The sequence below is a fragment of the Capricornis sumatraensis genome, chromosome 2 (assembly GCF_032405125.1).
Source record: "Capricornis sumatraensis isolate serow.1 chromosome 2, serow.2, whole genome shotgun sequence".
NCBI classification, from domain to species: Eukaryota; Metazoa; Chordata; class Mammalia; order Artiodactyla; family Bovidae; genus Capricornis; species Capricornis sumatraensis.
In genome coordinates, this window is record NC_091070.1 from 17,489,861 (window position 1) to 17,506,658 (window position 16,798).

The following is a 16,798-nucleotide window of genomic DNA, read 5'->3' on the forward strand; positions in this document are numbered from 1 at the left end:
AAAATGCAGATTACAATACTGCCCATAAAGTCCTTTTGAATCAAGTTTGCTAGCTTAATTTTTCATGTTAGAATAATTTAAATTTATATTTTCTGCAATTTCTAGTGCTTGTTAATGGAGAGGGTCAAGAAACATGAAAAAGTTCATTATCACAAGCGAAGAAAAACATTAACACAAGGTATTAATATTCTGCCCATAAAGTTGGCAATGATTTTTAAAAAATGATATTTGGTGTTAGCAAGGGGGTAGGGGTAGGAAATACTTTTCTGGAAGACAATTTTGGCAGTATGCTGCTGCTAAGTTGCTTTAGTCATGTCCAACTCTGTGGGACCCCATAGACGGCAGCCCACCAGGCTCCCCCGTCCCTGGGATTCTCCAGGCAAGAACACTGGAGTGGGTTGCCATTTCTTTCTCCAATGCATGAAAGTGAAAAGTGAAAGTGAAGTCTCTCAGTCGTGTCCGACTCTTCATGACCCCATGGACCGCAGCCTACCAGGCTCCTCCGCCCGTGGGACTTTCCAGTCAAGAGTACTTCCCTCTTAATTAGAGATCCCACAGTTCTCCAACTACATGTAAAATGCAATCTTCACTCACAGAAAGACTTAACCCTGATGCAGACACAATCAAAACTTTGCTATTAATTAATAGATGCATCAAATAATTTCCTGGGCTCCAAAATCACTGTGAATAGTGATTGCAGCCATGAAATTAAAAGATGCTTGCTCCTTGGAAGGAAAGTTATGACAAACCTAGACAGTGTATCAAAAAGCAGAGACATCACTTTGCTGACAAAGGTTCGTAGTCAAAGCTATGGTTCTTCCAGTAGTTATGTATAGATGTGAGAGCTCGACCACAAAGAAGGCTGAGTGCTAAAGAATGAATGCTTTCGAACTGTGGTGTTGGAGAAGACTGTTGAGAGTCCCTTGGACCGCAAGGAGATCGAACCAGTCAATTCTAAAGGAAATCAACCCTGAATATTCATTGGAAGGACTGATGCTAAAGCTGAAGCTCCAATAATTTGGCCACCTGACGCGAAGAGCTGACTCACTGGAAAAGACTCTGATGCTGGGAAAGATTGAAGACAAAAGGAAAAGGGGGCAGCAGAGGATGAAATGATTAGATAGCATCATCAATTCAATGGCCATGAATCTGAGCAAACTCTGGGAGATAGTGAAGGACAGGAAAGTCTGACATGCTGCAAATCCATGGGTCTGCAAAGAGTCAGACACAACTTAGTGACTGAGAAACAACAACAACAAAATAGACGCATCAACATCAAATATTTCAGGCCAATTGCCATTATTCAAGTTTAAACTGTTGATTTTTTTTTTTTAACAGTCCCACAGCATTTATTGTCATCTGGTAATAACATAAGGGTGAGCAGAACAATATGAATACACGTTTTAGAACTACATCTCTAACAAAGGACACCTAAAAAACCCAATTGTTTGGTATTGCCAAACAATTTCTCACTTCATCTGTCACTTCTAGTTGGAGACACTTTGGAGCAGAGTAATGTTATCTCCTTTAAGCATGATCCGACCCAGTTGTTTTCTTGACTTTGTTTTAGAATGAATCTCTTCTGCGTCATCTAATACGAGGTTCATATACTCATCAAAACCAATGATACAGCCCTCTATTCGCATATTCACTTGCTCATAAAGCCACACCTGAATCCGCGATCTATTTTGCAAGTATCTGAAGATGAGATTGATGGGCTGCACCATCACCTTCTGCACCTTCTGGCCCTGGCCCCGGTACGCCATGCTGGAAGCTCACAAGCACCACACTGCTCCACACTCTCTCTCAGAAAGCAACTTCTAAACTGTTGATATTTTTTTCCAGTTAACAAAGATTTGGATGTCTACCATATACAAAGAACATAACAGTTTCCTTCATAGCTCTAGGTAGCTAACCGAATGGAAAAGCACTACTATGCAAGAAAACTATGCAAAAGTAATCTATTCAATTGAGAGGTGTAATGATCTGCCAAAGGTTATAGAGACCCCAAAAACCCATTCTGAAGTTATGGATATCTTATTTCACACATGCATTTCCCTGAGAAAACAAATAACTAAAACATTACTTGTTACCTAAGTAATGTGACTAAACTAGGCAAAAGCATCGTTTTCATCCTATTAATAACACTAACCTATACAAACGGCTTTTACTTATTTCTAAAACAATTAAGATGCCCATCTACTAAGTGAAAGTGAAAGTGAAGTCTCTCAGTCATGTCCAGCTCTTTGCGACCCCATGGATTGTAGCCTACCAGGCTCCTCTGTCCATGGGATTTTCCAGGCAAGAGTACTGAAGTGGGTTGCCATTTCCATCTCCAGGGATCTTCCCAACCCAGGGTTCGAACTCAGGTCTCCTGCATTGCAGGCAGACACTTCACCCTCTGAGCTACCCGGGAAGCCCACCTACTAAGGAATAATACGTAAAAGAGGTGATTTTTTAGTTTAACCAAATCTTTCTTCTCTTTCTGACTTCCCTGTCCTTAAGCAGGCTCAAAACATCATGGTAAACTCTAATTACAGTTTACTCCCTAAGATTCATCGAGACAGTTTACCCATCTAGTACTGAAAATTATATACCTGAAACATCTATTGTTGGTACGCTTCTTTCCATTAACACTGCCACTATTCATTCAAGCCCTCAATCGTTCTTGGTGGACTCACAGTCCTTGCTAGCTTCCAGCCTCCTGTCTCTACCATTACATTCTATCCTATGCATTTTGCCTCTTAAAGGTGCATGACTTCCCTACTTGGAAATCTTCACTGGTAGAATTTTTAATGAAGCAGAAAAATGCTTAAGATAGAAAGAATGGGAGGGGGAGCACAGACAAAAACTTAAAGTGTCTGTCTACAATGTGAGAGACCTGGGTTCGATCCCTGGGTTGGGAAGATTCCCTGGAGAAGGAATTGGCAACCCACTCCAGTACTCTTGCCTTGAAAATCCCATGGATGGAGGAGCTTGGTGCAGGCTACTATCCATGAGGTCGCAAAGAGTCGGACACGACTGAGCGACCTGACTTTCACTTGACTTTCATACATACCGTATAGCCTCAGTTATGTTAAAAAGCATGCCTGTGTATACATATGGGTCCAAGTAGAAATGTAAACTACACACACCCCTACACAAACAGAAAAGGGAGGGCCAGGACGAGGAAATACATCAACAGTGGCCATCTCTTACTGGTAAGGCTGTGGTTATCTTTACTTTCTTCTTTATCTTTACAGTAAACAAATTCGTGGAAAACGGTCTTTTAGTAAATAAAGTATCTCTACAAACCATCTATAACAAAAATTAGTTAACGTTACAGTCATTAAAATACATTTTAAAGAAATTTCACATGCTCTCCATTGCCTATGAGTCTAATTCCTCATCCCTCAGCCCAGCTCCTATTTCCCTCCATTTAGTTCTTATGAGCCCTAATATAAACTGGGCTTCTTAAAGACCGTATTAAATCACTCACACTATTCCTTGAGCATAACTGTTCTTTCAAACTCGCTTGCTTCAGATATTCATTCCACCTGGAATATGGTCCGTTTCCATTTCCACATCAAAAACCTGTGTTCTTTAAAAAGTTTATCTTCAATGATCCAGAAATAGTAAATACTACCACACCCCTTTCCCTGATCCACAGCCAGCCATACTAATGGACTTCTCTGAATCAAGACTCCTCAAAATTCTCAGCTCAACAGCCCTAGGAAATCCTCACTAATCAATCTGTGTTGACATACAATATGAAACTTATCTGCCATTTCTGTAGCAATCAAATGTAATTGCCACTTCTCCCCTATCCCCAGCGTTCTTAGTACTCTTACAGAGCTACCTCCTCTACCTTCCATTAAGAATCATTTACTTAACTGTCTTATCTCCATTTTCTACTAGATTTTAATCTACACAGGGCAGTAATTATGTCTTATTCATCTCCATATCCCCTACAGAGCCTTGTAGGAAGTAGGCACTCAAACAGTTGCTAAATTGAACACTTTCTTCTTTTGCTATTATCTCATCACTCAAAATGGCTAAGCACTTGAAAACTTTATTTTAAAACAAGCTATCCTTGAAAATCTAGGTTTATTTCATCAATTTTAGCTTACATTCCTACTTTAATAAGGCACTGTTTGATACCACTTGATAACCAGGAGAATTGAAGGACAGAAGAAGACAATCTGAGATGAGAGAGCTGAAGCCATTTTGAGGGTCTCAGATCCAGGTATGGAAGTTACTGAATTAAAACTACCACATTTTTGGTTTTTTCTACCAATCTCCTTAATCAAAAGTAAAATGTTATTTCTGACAACAGGGAAACTGAGCATCAAAAATACACACTGCTTAAGAAAAGAACCTTTTTTTAAATATGGAGAGATGAAAAGGAAAAACAAAAAGCTAAAACTCAAGTAAGGCATCAACAAAGTTAGGCATCAACAAAGTTAGGCAAGTAGTCCAGTAAAGTCATAAGAATTTGTATCTCCATAAGAAACCCAGTTTATGAGATAAGGGTAGAGAAAAAGCCAGAAGTACAGTAAGACTCATGCTGCCATCTAGAGGTTAAAGGCTAGTGAAAAATCATTTTTCTCCTTAATCAATCAAGTACAATTAATTTAACTTTTAACTATTATAGATAGAAGTACAGGAATTATAAAGTAAGTTTGATATCAGGCCACAAAAAAGACCATCCAGGGTATAAGAATCCCAGTTATTCTTTCCTTGCCCTTCTTCATGGATTAAAATAAGAAATTATCAAAGGTAACAGTTCTTTTTCGATGATCCAATGGATGTCGGCAATTTGATTTCTGGTTCCTCTGCCTTTTCTAAATCCAGCTTGAACTTCTGGAAATTCACGGTTCACATACTGTTGAAGCCTGCCTTGGAGAATTTTGAGCATTACTTTGCTAGCATGTGAGATAAGTGCAAATGTGCAGTAGTTTGAACATTCCTCAAGAGATGGGAATAGCAGACCACCTTACCAGCCTTCCGAGAAATCTGTATGCAGGTCAAGAAGCAACAGTTAGAACTGGACATGGCACAACAGACTGGTTCCAAATTGGGAAAGGAGTACGTCAAGGCTGTATATTGTCACCCTGCTTATTTAACTTATATGTAGAGTACATCAATCGAAATGTCGGGCTGGATGAAGCACAACCTGGAATCAAGATTCCCCGGAGAAATATCAATAACCTCAGATACGCAGATGACACCACCCTTATGGCAGAAAGTGAAGAACTGAAGAGCCTCCTGATGAAAGTGAAAGAGAAGAGTGAAAAAGCTGGCTTAAAACTCAATATTCAAAAAACTAAGATTGTGGCATCTGGTCCTATCACTTCATGGCAAATAGATGGGGAAACAACGGAAACAGTGACAGACTTTATTTTCTTGGGCTCCAAGATCACTGTGGATGGTGACTGCAGCCATGAAATTAAAAGACGCTTGCTCCTTGGGAGAAAAGCTATGACAAACCTGCTGCTACTGCTAAGTCGCTTCAGTCGTGTCCGACTCTATGCAACCCCATAGACGGCAGCCCGCGAGGCTCCCCGTCCCTGGGATTCTCCAGGCAAGAACACTGAAGTGGGTTGCCATTTCCTTCTCCAATGCATGCAAGTGAAAAGTGAAAGTGAAGTCGCTCAGTTGTGTTCGACTGTAAGAGATCCCATGGACGGTGGCCCACCAGGCTCCTCCGTCCATGGGATTTTCCAGGCAAGAGTGCTGGAGTGGGGTGCCACTGCCTTCTCCGATGACAAACCTAGGCAGCATATTAAAAAGCAGAGACGTTACTTTGCCAACAAAGGTCCATCTAGTCAAAGCTATGGTTTTTCCAGTAGTCATGTATGGATGTGAGTGTTGGACAGCACCAAAGAATTGATGCTTTTGAACTGTGGTGTTGGAGAAGACTCTTGAGAGTCCCTTGGACTACAAGGAAAACAAACCAGTCCATCCTAAGGGAGATTAGTCCTGAATATTCATTGGAAGGACTGATGCTGAAGCTGAAACTCCAATACTTTGGCCACCTGATGTGAAGAGCTGACTCATTTGAAAAGACCCTGAGGCTGGGAAAGATTGAAGGCGGGAGGAAAAGGGGACGACAGAGGATGAGATCGTTGGATGGCATCACCGACTCAATGGATATGAGTTTGGATAAACTCTAGGAGTTGGTGATGGACAGGGAGGCCTGGTGTGCTGTGGTCCATGGGGTTGGAAAGGGTCGGACACAACTGAGCAAATGAACTGAACTTTGTGTGTGAAGTCACTTCAGTCATGTTCAACTCTTTGTGACCCTATGGACTGTGTGTGTCTGTGTGTGTGTGTGTGTATGAAGTCGCTTCAGTCATGTTTGACTCTCTGCGACCGTATGGACTGTAGTCTGCTTGTGCACAAACCTGTGTGTGTATGTGCATGTGTGTGTGTATGTGTGTGTGTTAAGTTGCCTCAGTCATGTTCGATTCTTTGAGACCCTAAGGACTGTAGTCTGCCCCCGGGGTTCCTCTGTCCATGGAATTCTCCAGGTAAGAATACTGGAGTGGATTCCCATGCCCTTCTCCATCCACCAAAAAACGTTGCATCAGCGATTTCCCTGGCAGTCCAGTGGTTAGGGCTCTGTGCTTCCACTGCAGGGGGCACAGGTGTGATCCCTGATTGGGGAACTAGGATCCCATATCCCACAAAGCATGGTCAAAAAATAAAAGAAAGAAAGAAAAGCTGCACCAAATAATCTGTAGTGCAAAAACAACTTCATCAGTGCAGACTACCAGAATGAAGTACCAGGTTTGAATGGGGAAGTCTCAATCTTATTTTACCATAAATGTTACTTTTAAAACTGGTAACTGATTAAATTTAGCCTACGCACAGTCCTGGATTTAGAAAAGGCAGAAGGAATTCCAAAAAAAATCTACTTCTGCTTCACTGACTATGCTAAAGCCTTTGACTGTGTGGATCACAACAAACTGTGGAATATTCTTAATGAGATGGGAATATCGAACCACATTACTTGCCTCCTGAGAAACCTGTACACAGGACAAGAAGCAACAGTTAAAACTGGACATGGAACAACAGACTGGTTCAAAATTGGCAAAGGAGTATGTCAAGGCTATATATTGTCACTCTACTTATTTAACTTATATGCAGAGTACATCATGTGAAATGCTGGGTTGGATGAATCACAAGCTGGAATCAAGACTGCCGGGAGAAATATCAACAACCTCAGATATGCAGATGACACTACTTTTAATGGTAGAAAGTGAAGAGGAACTAAAGAGCCTCTTGATGAAGGTGAAAGAGGAGAGTCAAAAAGCTGGCTTAAAACTCAATATTCAAAAAATGAAGATCATGGCATCCAGTCCTATCACTTTGTGGCAAATAGATGGGGAAAACGTGGAAACTGTCAGATTTCATTTTCTTTGCCTCCAAGATCAATGCAGATGGTGATTGCAGCCATGAAATTAAAAGACGCTTGCTCCCTGGAAGAAAAGCTATGACAAACCTAGACAGTGTATTAAAAAGCAGAGACATTACTTTGCCAACAAAGGTCCACATAGTCAAAGCTATGGTTTTTCCAGTAGTCATGTATGGATGTCAGAGTTGGACTATAAAGAAGGCTGGGTGTCGAAGAATTGATGCTTTTGAACTGTGGTGCTGGAGAACACTCTTGAGAGTCCCTTGGATGACAAGGAGAGCAAACCAGTCAATCCTAAAGGAAATCAACCTTAAATAATCATTGTAAGGACTGGTGATGAAGCTGAAGCTCCAATACCTTAGCCACAAGATGCAAAGAGTTGACTCATTGGAAAAGACCCTGATGCTGGGAAAGACTGAGGACAAGAAGAGAAGTGGGTGACACAGGATGAGATGGTTCAATGGCATCACTGACTCAGTGACATGAGTTTGAGCAAACTCCAGGAGATAGTGAAGGGCAGGGAAGCCTGGTGTGCTGCAGTTCATGAGTTGGACACGACTTAGCGATTGAACAACAACAAGAATCCTTCCTGAAATAGCTAAATGAACATATAGGATTAAGAGAAGCAACTACTTGTAGTAAAATAAGCTAAATTTCTTAAAGCTTTTTAGACAGTAATATACTCAATGTGGCCTTCTTTACTTAACAATTTTTTAGCCAGTCTTTCCTGTATAGTACAAGGTAATTTCAAACCAGTACAAGTAAATGAATATAAATCAAACTGAGATTTCTATTATATGGTTTATGGTGAAGTGTAATTAAGAACAAATGCATCAAATTCAACCTCTTCATGATAAAAACACTCAATAAACTAAGAATAAAAGATAATATCCTCAGGGAATTCCCCAGTGGTCTAATGTTTAGGACTCTATGATTCTCCCAAGGGCCTGGGTTCAATCGCTGCTTGGGGAACTAAGATCCTACAAGCTGAATGGTATGCCCTCTCCAGCACCCTGCCTCCCTAAAAAGATAACATCCTCAAACTGACGAAGGGCATGTACAAAAAACCCAATATCATACTTAATGTTTTCTCCCTTGTCAAGAGGAAGACAAGGATGTCCACTCTTGCTACTTCTATTCAATACCATAGTGGAATTTCTAGCCAGGGCAATTAGATAAAAATGAAATAAGAAGAAAGAAAAGGAAAGAAAGGAAAGAAAAGGAAGGACTGAAAAAAAGAGAGAAAGAAAAGACATCCAGATTGGAAATGAAGAAGTAAAATATCTCTATTTGCATATGACAATTCTGTATATAGAAAATCTTAAGTAATCTACTAAAATACAATTAGAAATAATAAATAAGTTCAGTAAAGTTGCAGGATATAATTTCAATATACAAAAATTGATTGTATTTCTCTACAGTAGCAATGTGCAAACTGAAAATGAAATTAGAAAAACAATTCCATTTATAATAGCATCAAAAATTTAAAACACTTAGGAATAAATTTTAACAAATGAAGCACAAAACTTATACTTTGCAAACTACAAAATACTGTTCAAAGAAATGAAAGGAGACTTGAATAAACAGAAAGATACACCACATTCATGAATGACCTTAATTTCATTAAGATGGGAATACTCTCCCTGAAACTAATCTACAGATTCAATGCAATTCCTACTCAAATGTCATCTTACCTTGTTGCAACAACTGACAAGTTAACATTCCTATGGAAATTTGTGAGACCCAGAACATAAGAAAAAAAAAAGAGAAAAATCTTGAAACAGAAAAACAAAGTTGGAAAACTCACAAATCCAAATTTCAAAACTTATTACAAAGTTACAGTAATCAAAACAGTGAGGTACTGCTGTAAGCGTAGATATACAAGTCAGTAGAATAGAACTGAGAGTCCAGAAGTAAAACTTCATGTTTATGGTCAATTGATTTTTTACAAAAATGCCAATACAATTCAGTGGGAAAGGAATAGTCTTTTCAACAAATGGTGCTGAAACAACTGGATATCCACACTCAAAAGAATTAATTTGCATCCCTACCCTCATACCATATATAAAAAATTAACTTAAAATGGATCAAATACCTAACTATAAGAGCTAAAGAATAAAACTCTTAGAAGAAAACATAGGTATAAATCTTTATAATTAGGCAATAGTTTCTTAGGTATGACATCAAAACACAATCAACCAAAGAAATAACTGATAAATTGGACTTCATTAAAATTAAATTTCTGTGTCTCAAAAAATACCATAAGAAAGAAGATAACTCACAACTGTAAGAAAACCCTCTACAAATTACATATCAAAAAAGCAACCTGTTTCTAGAATACATAAAGAACTCTTAAAACTCAATAATTTTTTTAAAAAAAAATTCAATTTTTAACTGGGCAAAGGACCTGAATACAGTTCTCTAAAAAAGGTACATGAAAATATGCTCAAGATCACTAGTTATTAGGAAAAATGCAAATCCAAACCACAGTGAAATATCACTCTCCATAATACATCCACTAGGACAGATTTTGTAATAATTTTTTAAAAATAAATAGTAAGTATTGGCAAGGTGTTGAGAAATTGTAACATTCATACCCTGCTGATGGGAATGTAAAATGGTGCAGCCAGTAAGGAAAATATTCTGACAGTTCCTCAAAAGATTAGATATAGAGTTACCATATGACCCAGAAATTCCATTCCTAGTCATAAACTAAAGAGGATGAAAACATATGTCCACATAAAAACTAGTACATGAATGTTCACAGCAGCATTATTCACACTAGCCAAATAAAGGAAATAACCCAAGTGTCCACTAACTAGTGGATAAATATAATGTAAATAACTAGTAGATAAATACACTTAAACAGTGGAATATTACTCAATTCCAAAAAGAAATGAAGTCATGATACATGCTACAACACAGATGAACAATTGAAAATACTATGATAAGTGAAAGAAACCAGTCACAAAAGACCACATAATATGATTTCATTTATATGACATGTCTACATGAGATATTCATAGAGACAGGGAGTATACTAGTAGTGGCCTAGGCCTATGGAGTTTAGCAGAAAATGAGGAGTGCCTGCTAACGAGCATAGGATTTCTTTGAGGGGTGACGAAAATGTTTTAAAATTGATTGTGGTAATGGCTGCACATCTCTGAAAATACTAAAAATCACTGAATTGTACACTATAAATAAGTGAATTGTAGGGTATGTGAATTACATCTCAGTAAAGCTGTCATTGGACTTCCAGGTGGCTCAGACGGTAAAGCGTCTGCCTACAATGTGGAAGACCTGGGTTCAATCCCTGGGACAGGAAGATCCTCTGGAGAAGGCAATGGCAATCCACCCCAGTACTCTTGCCTGGAAAATCTCATAGATGGAGGAGCCTGGTAGGCTGCTATATAGTCCATGGGGTCATAAAGAGTCGGACACGACTGAGCGACTTCGCTCACTCACTCAAAGCTGTCATAAAAAAAAGGAAAAGGAAGAAATGAATCAGAACTCCAAGCTTTAGCTCTAGTTTCAAATGGCATGATCTGCTGCTTTCCCAATCTTCACATTCCATTTAAAATTATTTTGAATATCACCGGCAAGCAGGTCATCCACATAATTACTAAAATGTTTGCAGCCTTAAAAGACAGGGGTAAATTTTTTTTTATAGGACAAAAACTGTTGAGAATCAATATTCAATAAGATTTATGACAGTTCAATGGGTCTGAGGAATAAAACAAGAGATGTGCTGCTGCAACTTACATGACTGAATCATGACCACTGCCTAGGTCATAATAACGCTGGAGTAGGGGTCAGGTAGTAGGAAAAATCAAACCATTATCAACAAGCTTCACACTATATTTACTATGTGTGGTTGATCATCCACTGTCATAAAAGAAAAATTTCAGACATTATGAGATCTTCAAATGCTACTATTCATCATTAAAACACAAACTATCCAGGAAAAGAACAATTTCCAGAAGCTCCACATTTTCATTTTTAAGTGAATGGATTTCATTAAAAAAAAAACTGTTCATTTCATCGAAAGGCATCAAGGAGCTGCATCATTCAGTCATCCAAGTAGCAAATACATACTGCACAGCTACCATATGGCAGGTACTCTGTGGGTTACGAAGACAGCTCCAAAATATGATTCTTACCTTCAAGAGCTACAATTAATCTAAGAGATAAGACACAAACCAAAAGTCTCCCAGAATGGTAAAAGTGACAAAAAATGAAACAAATTAACTGCTCTAGGAGCTATCTCGGAGGTCAGAAAAGTGAGTTTACTTTCTAGATCAAGTTTGAAAAGGAAAGGCTGATGAAAGAGGTAGATTCTGGCTAAATAATGAAAGACAAATAAAATTCCTATATTAGAAATAGGTCAAGGAGGGCTTCCTGAGAAAAGGAGCAACATGAATCAAATTAAGAAGATGGGTAAGTGTCCCAGGAAGAGAATTTCCAATGCAAATGATGCATGGTATTCTGTATGGGAGCAGTAAGAAGGCTAGACATTAGGCTCAGCCCAGAGTAAGGGGATTTTGAAAGCCATGTTAAGGAATCTGAATTTTATTGTATGGGTAATGAAATACTACTAATGACTTAAGAGTAAAGGACAAACAGAAAGCAAACGCTACTTTAGAAAAATTAACCTCATATTGGTAAACAAGATGGACTGATATGAGGTAGCTGAGACACAAGGAGGGCAGTTAGAAGGTGACTACAATAGTTTTGGTAAGACAAGAAGGACACAGAACTCAGACAGAAGTAACAGAAATGGAATTCTTCATACATTAAAGGTAGTTTTTTATAATTCTATATATTTCATGGGAATTTCAAGTAAATTAACTGCCCATATAAAGTCTGAGGGTCCCAATCATGAAAAGCTATAAATACCTATATAAAACATTATTGCATTCTAAAACCTGCACACCAAAAGGGTTATCTGAGATATAATCATGTGCTAAATCAAGAGGCAGGGTTCATCTTCCAAAAGATACAATCTAGTCACTATTAGCCCTAGAAGGCTCACATTTTTTCTATACTAACACTTAACAATGCTCCAGGGAAGTGACAAACAATCATGTTTTGAGGACAAATTTTTTTTGCGTTTTTTTTCTTTTCATCATCTTTATCAGTTACAGATATTTGCATGAAAACAGGATCAGGGTCCTTGGGGATTCATCAGTTCGTACTGCTTATTTTTCATCCATGTCATCCTCTCAATTAATGCAGGAAGGAGGATTGAGATATCGAAACACCAGATTAGGGTGTCAAGTAAATGTCAACCCCTAGAGTAGATGAATAATCTGTAAGGACAAAAAAGATCTTGTTTTTATGCAAATACCCTATACACAATAAAACAAAGAGGTTATAGCCAAGAAATCCACTACATATCAATGTGATTCTTACCAATTCTAAATCAAAAAAATATTTTCTGCATGTCAACTAATTATTATGATCAGGGAAAATGACAATCAGTAGCAAAGCACTGCTACAGAAATTGAAAGAAAGCTGTATTTTGAAATAGAAAATAATTTTGAGAAATCTCAGCTGTGCTCATAGAACTCATCTGGCAGAAACAAGCATTTCTACTGCAGAATTTTGGTTCCCTGCTTAAGGTCACTGAGTTAGGTGACTTCAAACCCCTACCTCCAAAAGCTTTAAGTTTTAGAAATATAAATAATTAATAATAATGATGATCTTAGCCGTGTGGAATAAAAACTGAAACAAACCATACCAAGTTTCTGTTTCTGTGCAAAGACATTAAAATAGATTTACTGATGCTCAGAGAACCAACTCATTATCCTAAACTGATAAAGAATCATTTATCCAGTAAGAACAGCATTCAAGGTAATAAATAATGAAGAGTTGGTTAAGATAAAGTTCTTCACAGAAAAATCCTAGCTAATAAGAAGGAATGATAGAATTAGTATAATACCATTTCACAGCCTATAATAAAATAGTGAATCTAGGCAGTTTTCAATGGCTGTTAAAACTCTGGTTGTAAGGCTGATAGAGAATTTTATGAGTAACAGATCAGGCAAACAATACCTTTATCAATGAATTAATCTTAACATCACAAAGAGAGACAACCAGATAGGATGTACCCTTCTGAAGGATGTGTACAACACCATTTATGAAATATTCTTGTCAAAATAAAAATCAATCCTGGGATAGCGAGGCGAACTGGCGGCAGACGGACCGCTGCAGCGCCCACCCAGTGCCGGAGACCAGGTCAAGAGTTAATCTGAAGATGTGATGGTCACCTGGGCATCCTTAGACACGGGAATCTTAGAAACCGAAGGACTTTTGGACTCTGTGCTGATAGAGCTCCCTTGTTACTTGAATTTCAAATAGAGAAGCAGAAATGCCACCACCAGGAGGCACCCCACCACTACATCCACCTCCTGATGGAGGATGGGGCTGGGTAGTGGTTGGAGCAGCTTTTATCTCCATTGGATTTTCATATGCGTTTCCCAAAGCTGTCACAGTATTCTTCAAAGAAATCCAGCTCCTGTTCAACACTACCTACAGTGAAATAGCATGGATATCATCTACTATGTTGGCTGTTATGTATGCAGGAGATAAAGAAAAGCAAGTTTAATGAGATGACTAAGAAGAAATGAACTATAAGCTTTTCTCATGAGCACTGAAGCTATCAAGAAATATTAAGTACCTTTATGTTGTGGCAAAGATATTACTTAGAGGTGTTCGTTAAATCAAACATGATATGTTTTAGAAGCTGGATGAAACTTTACAAGGGCAGGATAACCTCTGCTCCTTAAAGTTGGCTCTCATGTTAGTTCATATGCAACTGAAGTAGAAGTTTAAGGCAATTTATGAGTTTTCCTGACAAAATAGTGTGCCCCCTATGTACTACAAACATCCCAAAATATGCACGTGAGAGAAAACAAGGAAAACGTTTTTACCCACCTTGTATTTAAGTTCATATTTGTTACCTCTTATTCTTTTTAGCTGGTATTAATCTCATAGGTTTAATGAATGATATAGCAGTTAATATTGAATAATCAGCAGATATAGATTTTTTTTCTATCTACTGATTAAAAAAATTGAAAACAGAAATGGTTTATTTCTGTATTTTCTGTAGCCATTCCTTCTCCCTTGGAGGGCCAGTAGCAGTGGCAGAAAAACATATCTCACCAGGAAACCTGAATTTCTGTTTGGTTTCAGACATTTTTGTTGCTTTAGCTAAGTCACAAATATTTACCCTAGAATGAATTTAATAAGTCCCTAATTAAATTAGTTAAATATTTGAATATTAGTTTTATCTTCAATGATACTTATATAATATTCATGATCTTTCAACTGTCACTGTTTGTTATTTCATTTTTTTTCTAAGAAGTGATCCTTTTTCCACTGACAGACTGTTTCAATTTCTTGGTAGTGTTTAATTGTTGATTTTTAATGCATAATTCAAATATATAAAAACTTTCAAATATTAATAACTGATTTTTAACTAAATTCCCAAACAAAAAGAGGTCTTTTTTTTGCCACTTCCCCCACCTTGTTTTTTTTTTTAAGAGACAGTATACATGCATGCTAAGTTGCTGTAGTTGTGTCTGACTCTGTGATCAATCATATGACAGTAGCCCACCAGACTCCTCTGTCCATGGGGATTTTCGAGGCCAGAATACTAGAGTGGGTTGCCATCCCTCCTCAAGGGGATCTTCCTGAACCAGGGATCAAACCCATGTCTCTGTTTCCTGCATTGGCAGGTGGGTTCTTTACCACTAAGTGCCACCTATAACATAGTGCAGATAGTGGTTTAGGGTATAGACTTGGATTTGACTGCCCAGATTCCAGGCCTGCCACTAACTAGTGGAGTAGTTCTAACAAGTTACTAGATATCTCTCTACTTCAGTTTCTTATAAATAAAATGTTTTTGTTTCTTTTCATGAAAAAAAAAAAAAAAAAAAATCAATCCTGTATCTGTATGAGCTTCTAAATCTAATTGCTGGGAAATAAAAAGGGATAGATGGACATATTAACCACTACCACAGGGATAAAAACAACAAAATCCAGAGTGGGGAAAATTCCACAGAAAAAGTAACAATAATAAATGGCAAAGGAAAATAATAGGGAGGTGGAACTATGCCAGATTAAAAGAAACTTAAAGTGAAAGTGAAGTTGCTCAGTCGTGTCCGACTCTTTGCGACCCCATGGACTGTAGCCTACCAGGCTCCTCCCTCCATGGGATTCTCCTGGCAAGAGTACTGGAGTGGGTTGCCATTTCCTTCTCCAGGGGATCTTCCCGACCCAGGGATCGAACCAGGGTCTCCCGCATTCCAGGCAGACACTTTAACCTCTGAGCCACCAGGGAAGCTTAAGAGACTTATTAATCAAATATAGTACCTTACTTAAATCCTGATTCAAACCAACCAACTATATAAAGACAATTATGAGTGAACCAGGGAAATATGAATTCTGATTGGCTATCTGATATTAAACAAGTCTGTTAAAATTCTTTAGGCATAATTAATAGAATCACAATTATACTTCAGAAAAGAAAGGAAAGAAAGTCCTTGTCTTTTGGACTCACATATGAAGTTATTTAGTAGTGAGACAATATGATGCCTGAGATTTGCTTTAATTATGTAGGTTGGCAGAGGTTGAAACAGATTGGCCAGATGCTAACTATAAAACCAAATCATCAGTATATAAGGTCAATATTCTACTTTCTCTCCTTTGGTATATGTTTGAAATTTTTCATAATAAAAAGTAGAGAAAAAACTACTTCATTATCTTTCTCAGCAGGAAGATAGGAAAAGAAAAACTAATCAGAGGGAATATAGTAATTTCATCTACAACTAACTAGAGACAACACTGTTGATAAATACATTCAGTAATATAGCATCTTTTTTATATAATAGTTTTGAAAAAATTTTATTCCATAAGAAAAACTGACATAGATAAAGCAATCACTGTGATCATTACAGCATGTATTAACCAGAGCTAGAAACAGAATCAAGTTCTACACTGTATAAGTCTCGCATTTATGAATTTAATAATCATGGGGTTTTCATTATAAACCCTTGAGGTCTATGACATACATGGTAAAGAGTAATTCTGCCAAGACAAGCTTCAATCATGAGAAATAAATGACTAGTATACAGAGGAGTCAGGCACATCGCAGACCACCTAGCAACCATGTCTCAGAGCAGCCTGTGGCTCTCTGCTCCTTGTTCCATGAAGTGATTTTAAAATGTTTTCTTGGGAAACAAACATCAACTGCTAATGATAGTAATGGAAATAAAGAAAACAAAAACAGGACTAAGGAAGTGCTATTAGTCGAAAATTGGTAGTTTTAAATTAAATTTTAAAGTGAAATGTTGAATTGGTAGTACAATCAATGATGTGGACAAATCCACTGCATGT

The 16,798-nt window shown here is 37.8% G+C and overlaps 2 protein-coding genes across 3 annotated transcripts in view; both read right to left on the reverse strand.

The window, feature by feature from the left end:
- The window catches only part of LIN52 (lin-52 DREAM MuvB core complex component), a 118,722-nt gene that overhangs the window by 87,008 nt on the left and 14,916 nt on the right, over nt 1-16,798 (reverse strand). The gene's annotated exons all lie outside the window — the stretch shown is intronic.
- LOC138074017 (small nuclear ribonucleoprotein E) lies at nt 1,356-1,805 on the reverse strand. The gene has a single exon (XM_068966001.1). It carries the CDS (start codon nt 1,764-1,766, stop codon nt 1,488-1,490), a length of 279 nt encoding a protein of 92 aa, XP_068822102.1. The 5' UTR covers nt 1,767-1,805; the 3' UTR covers nt 1,356-1,487.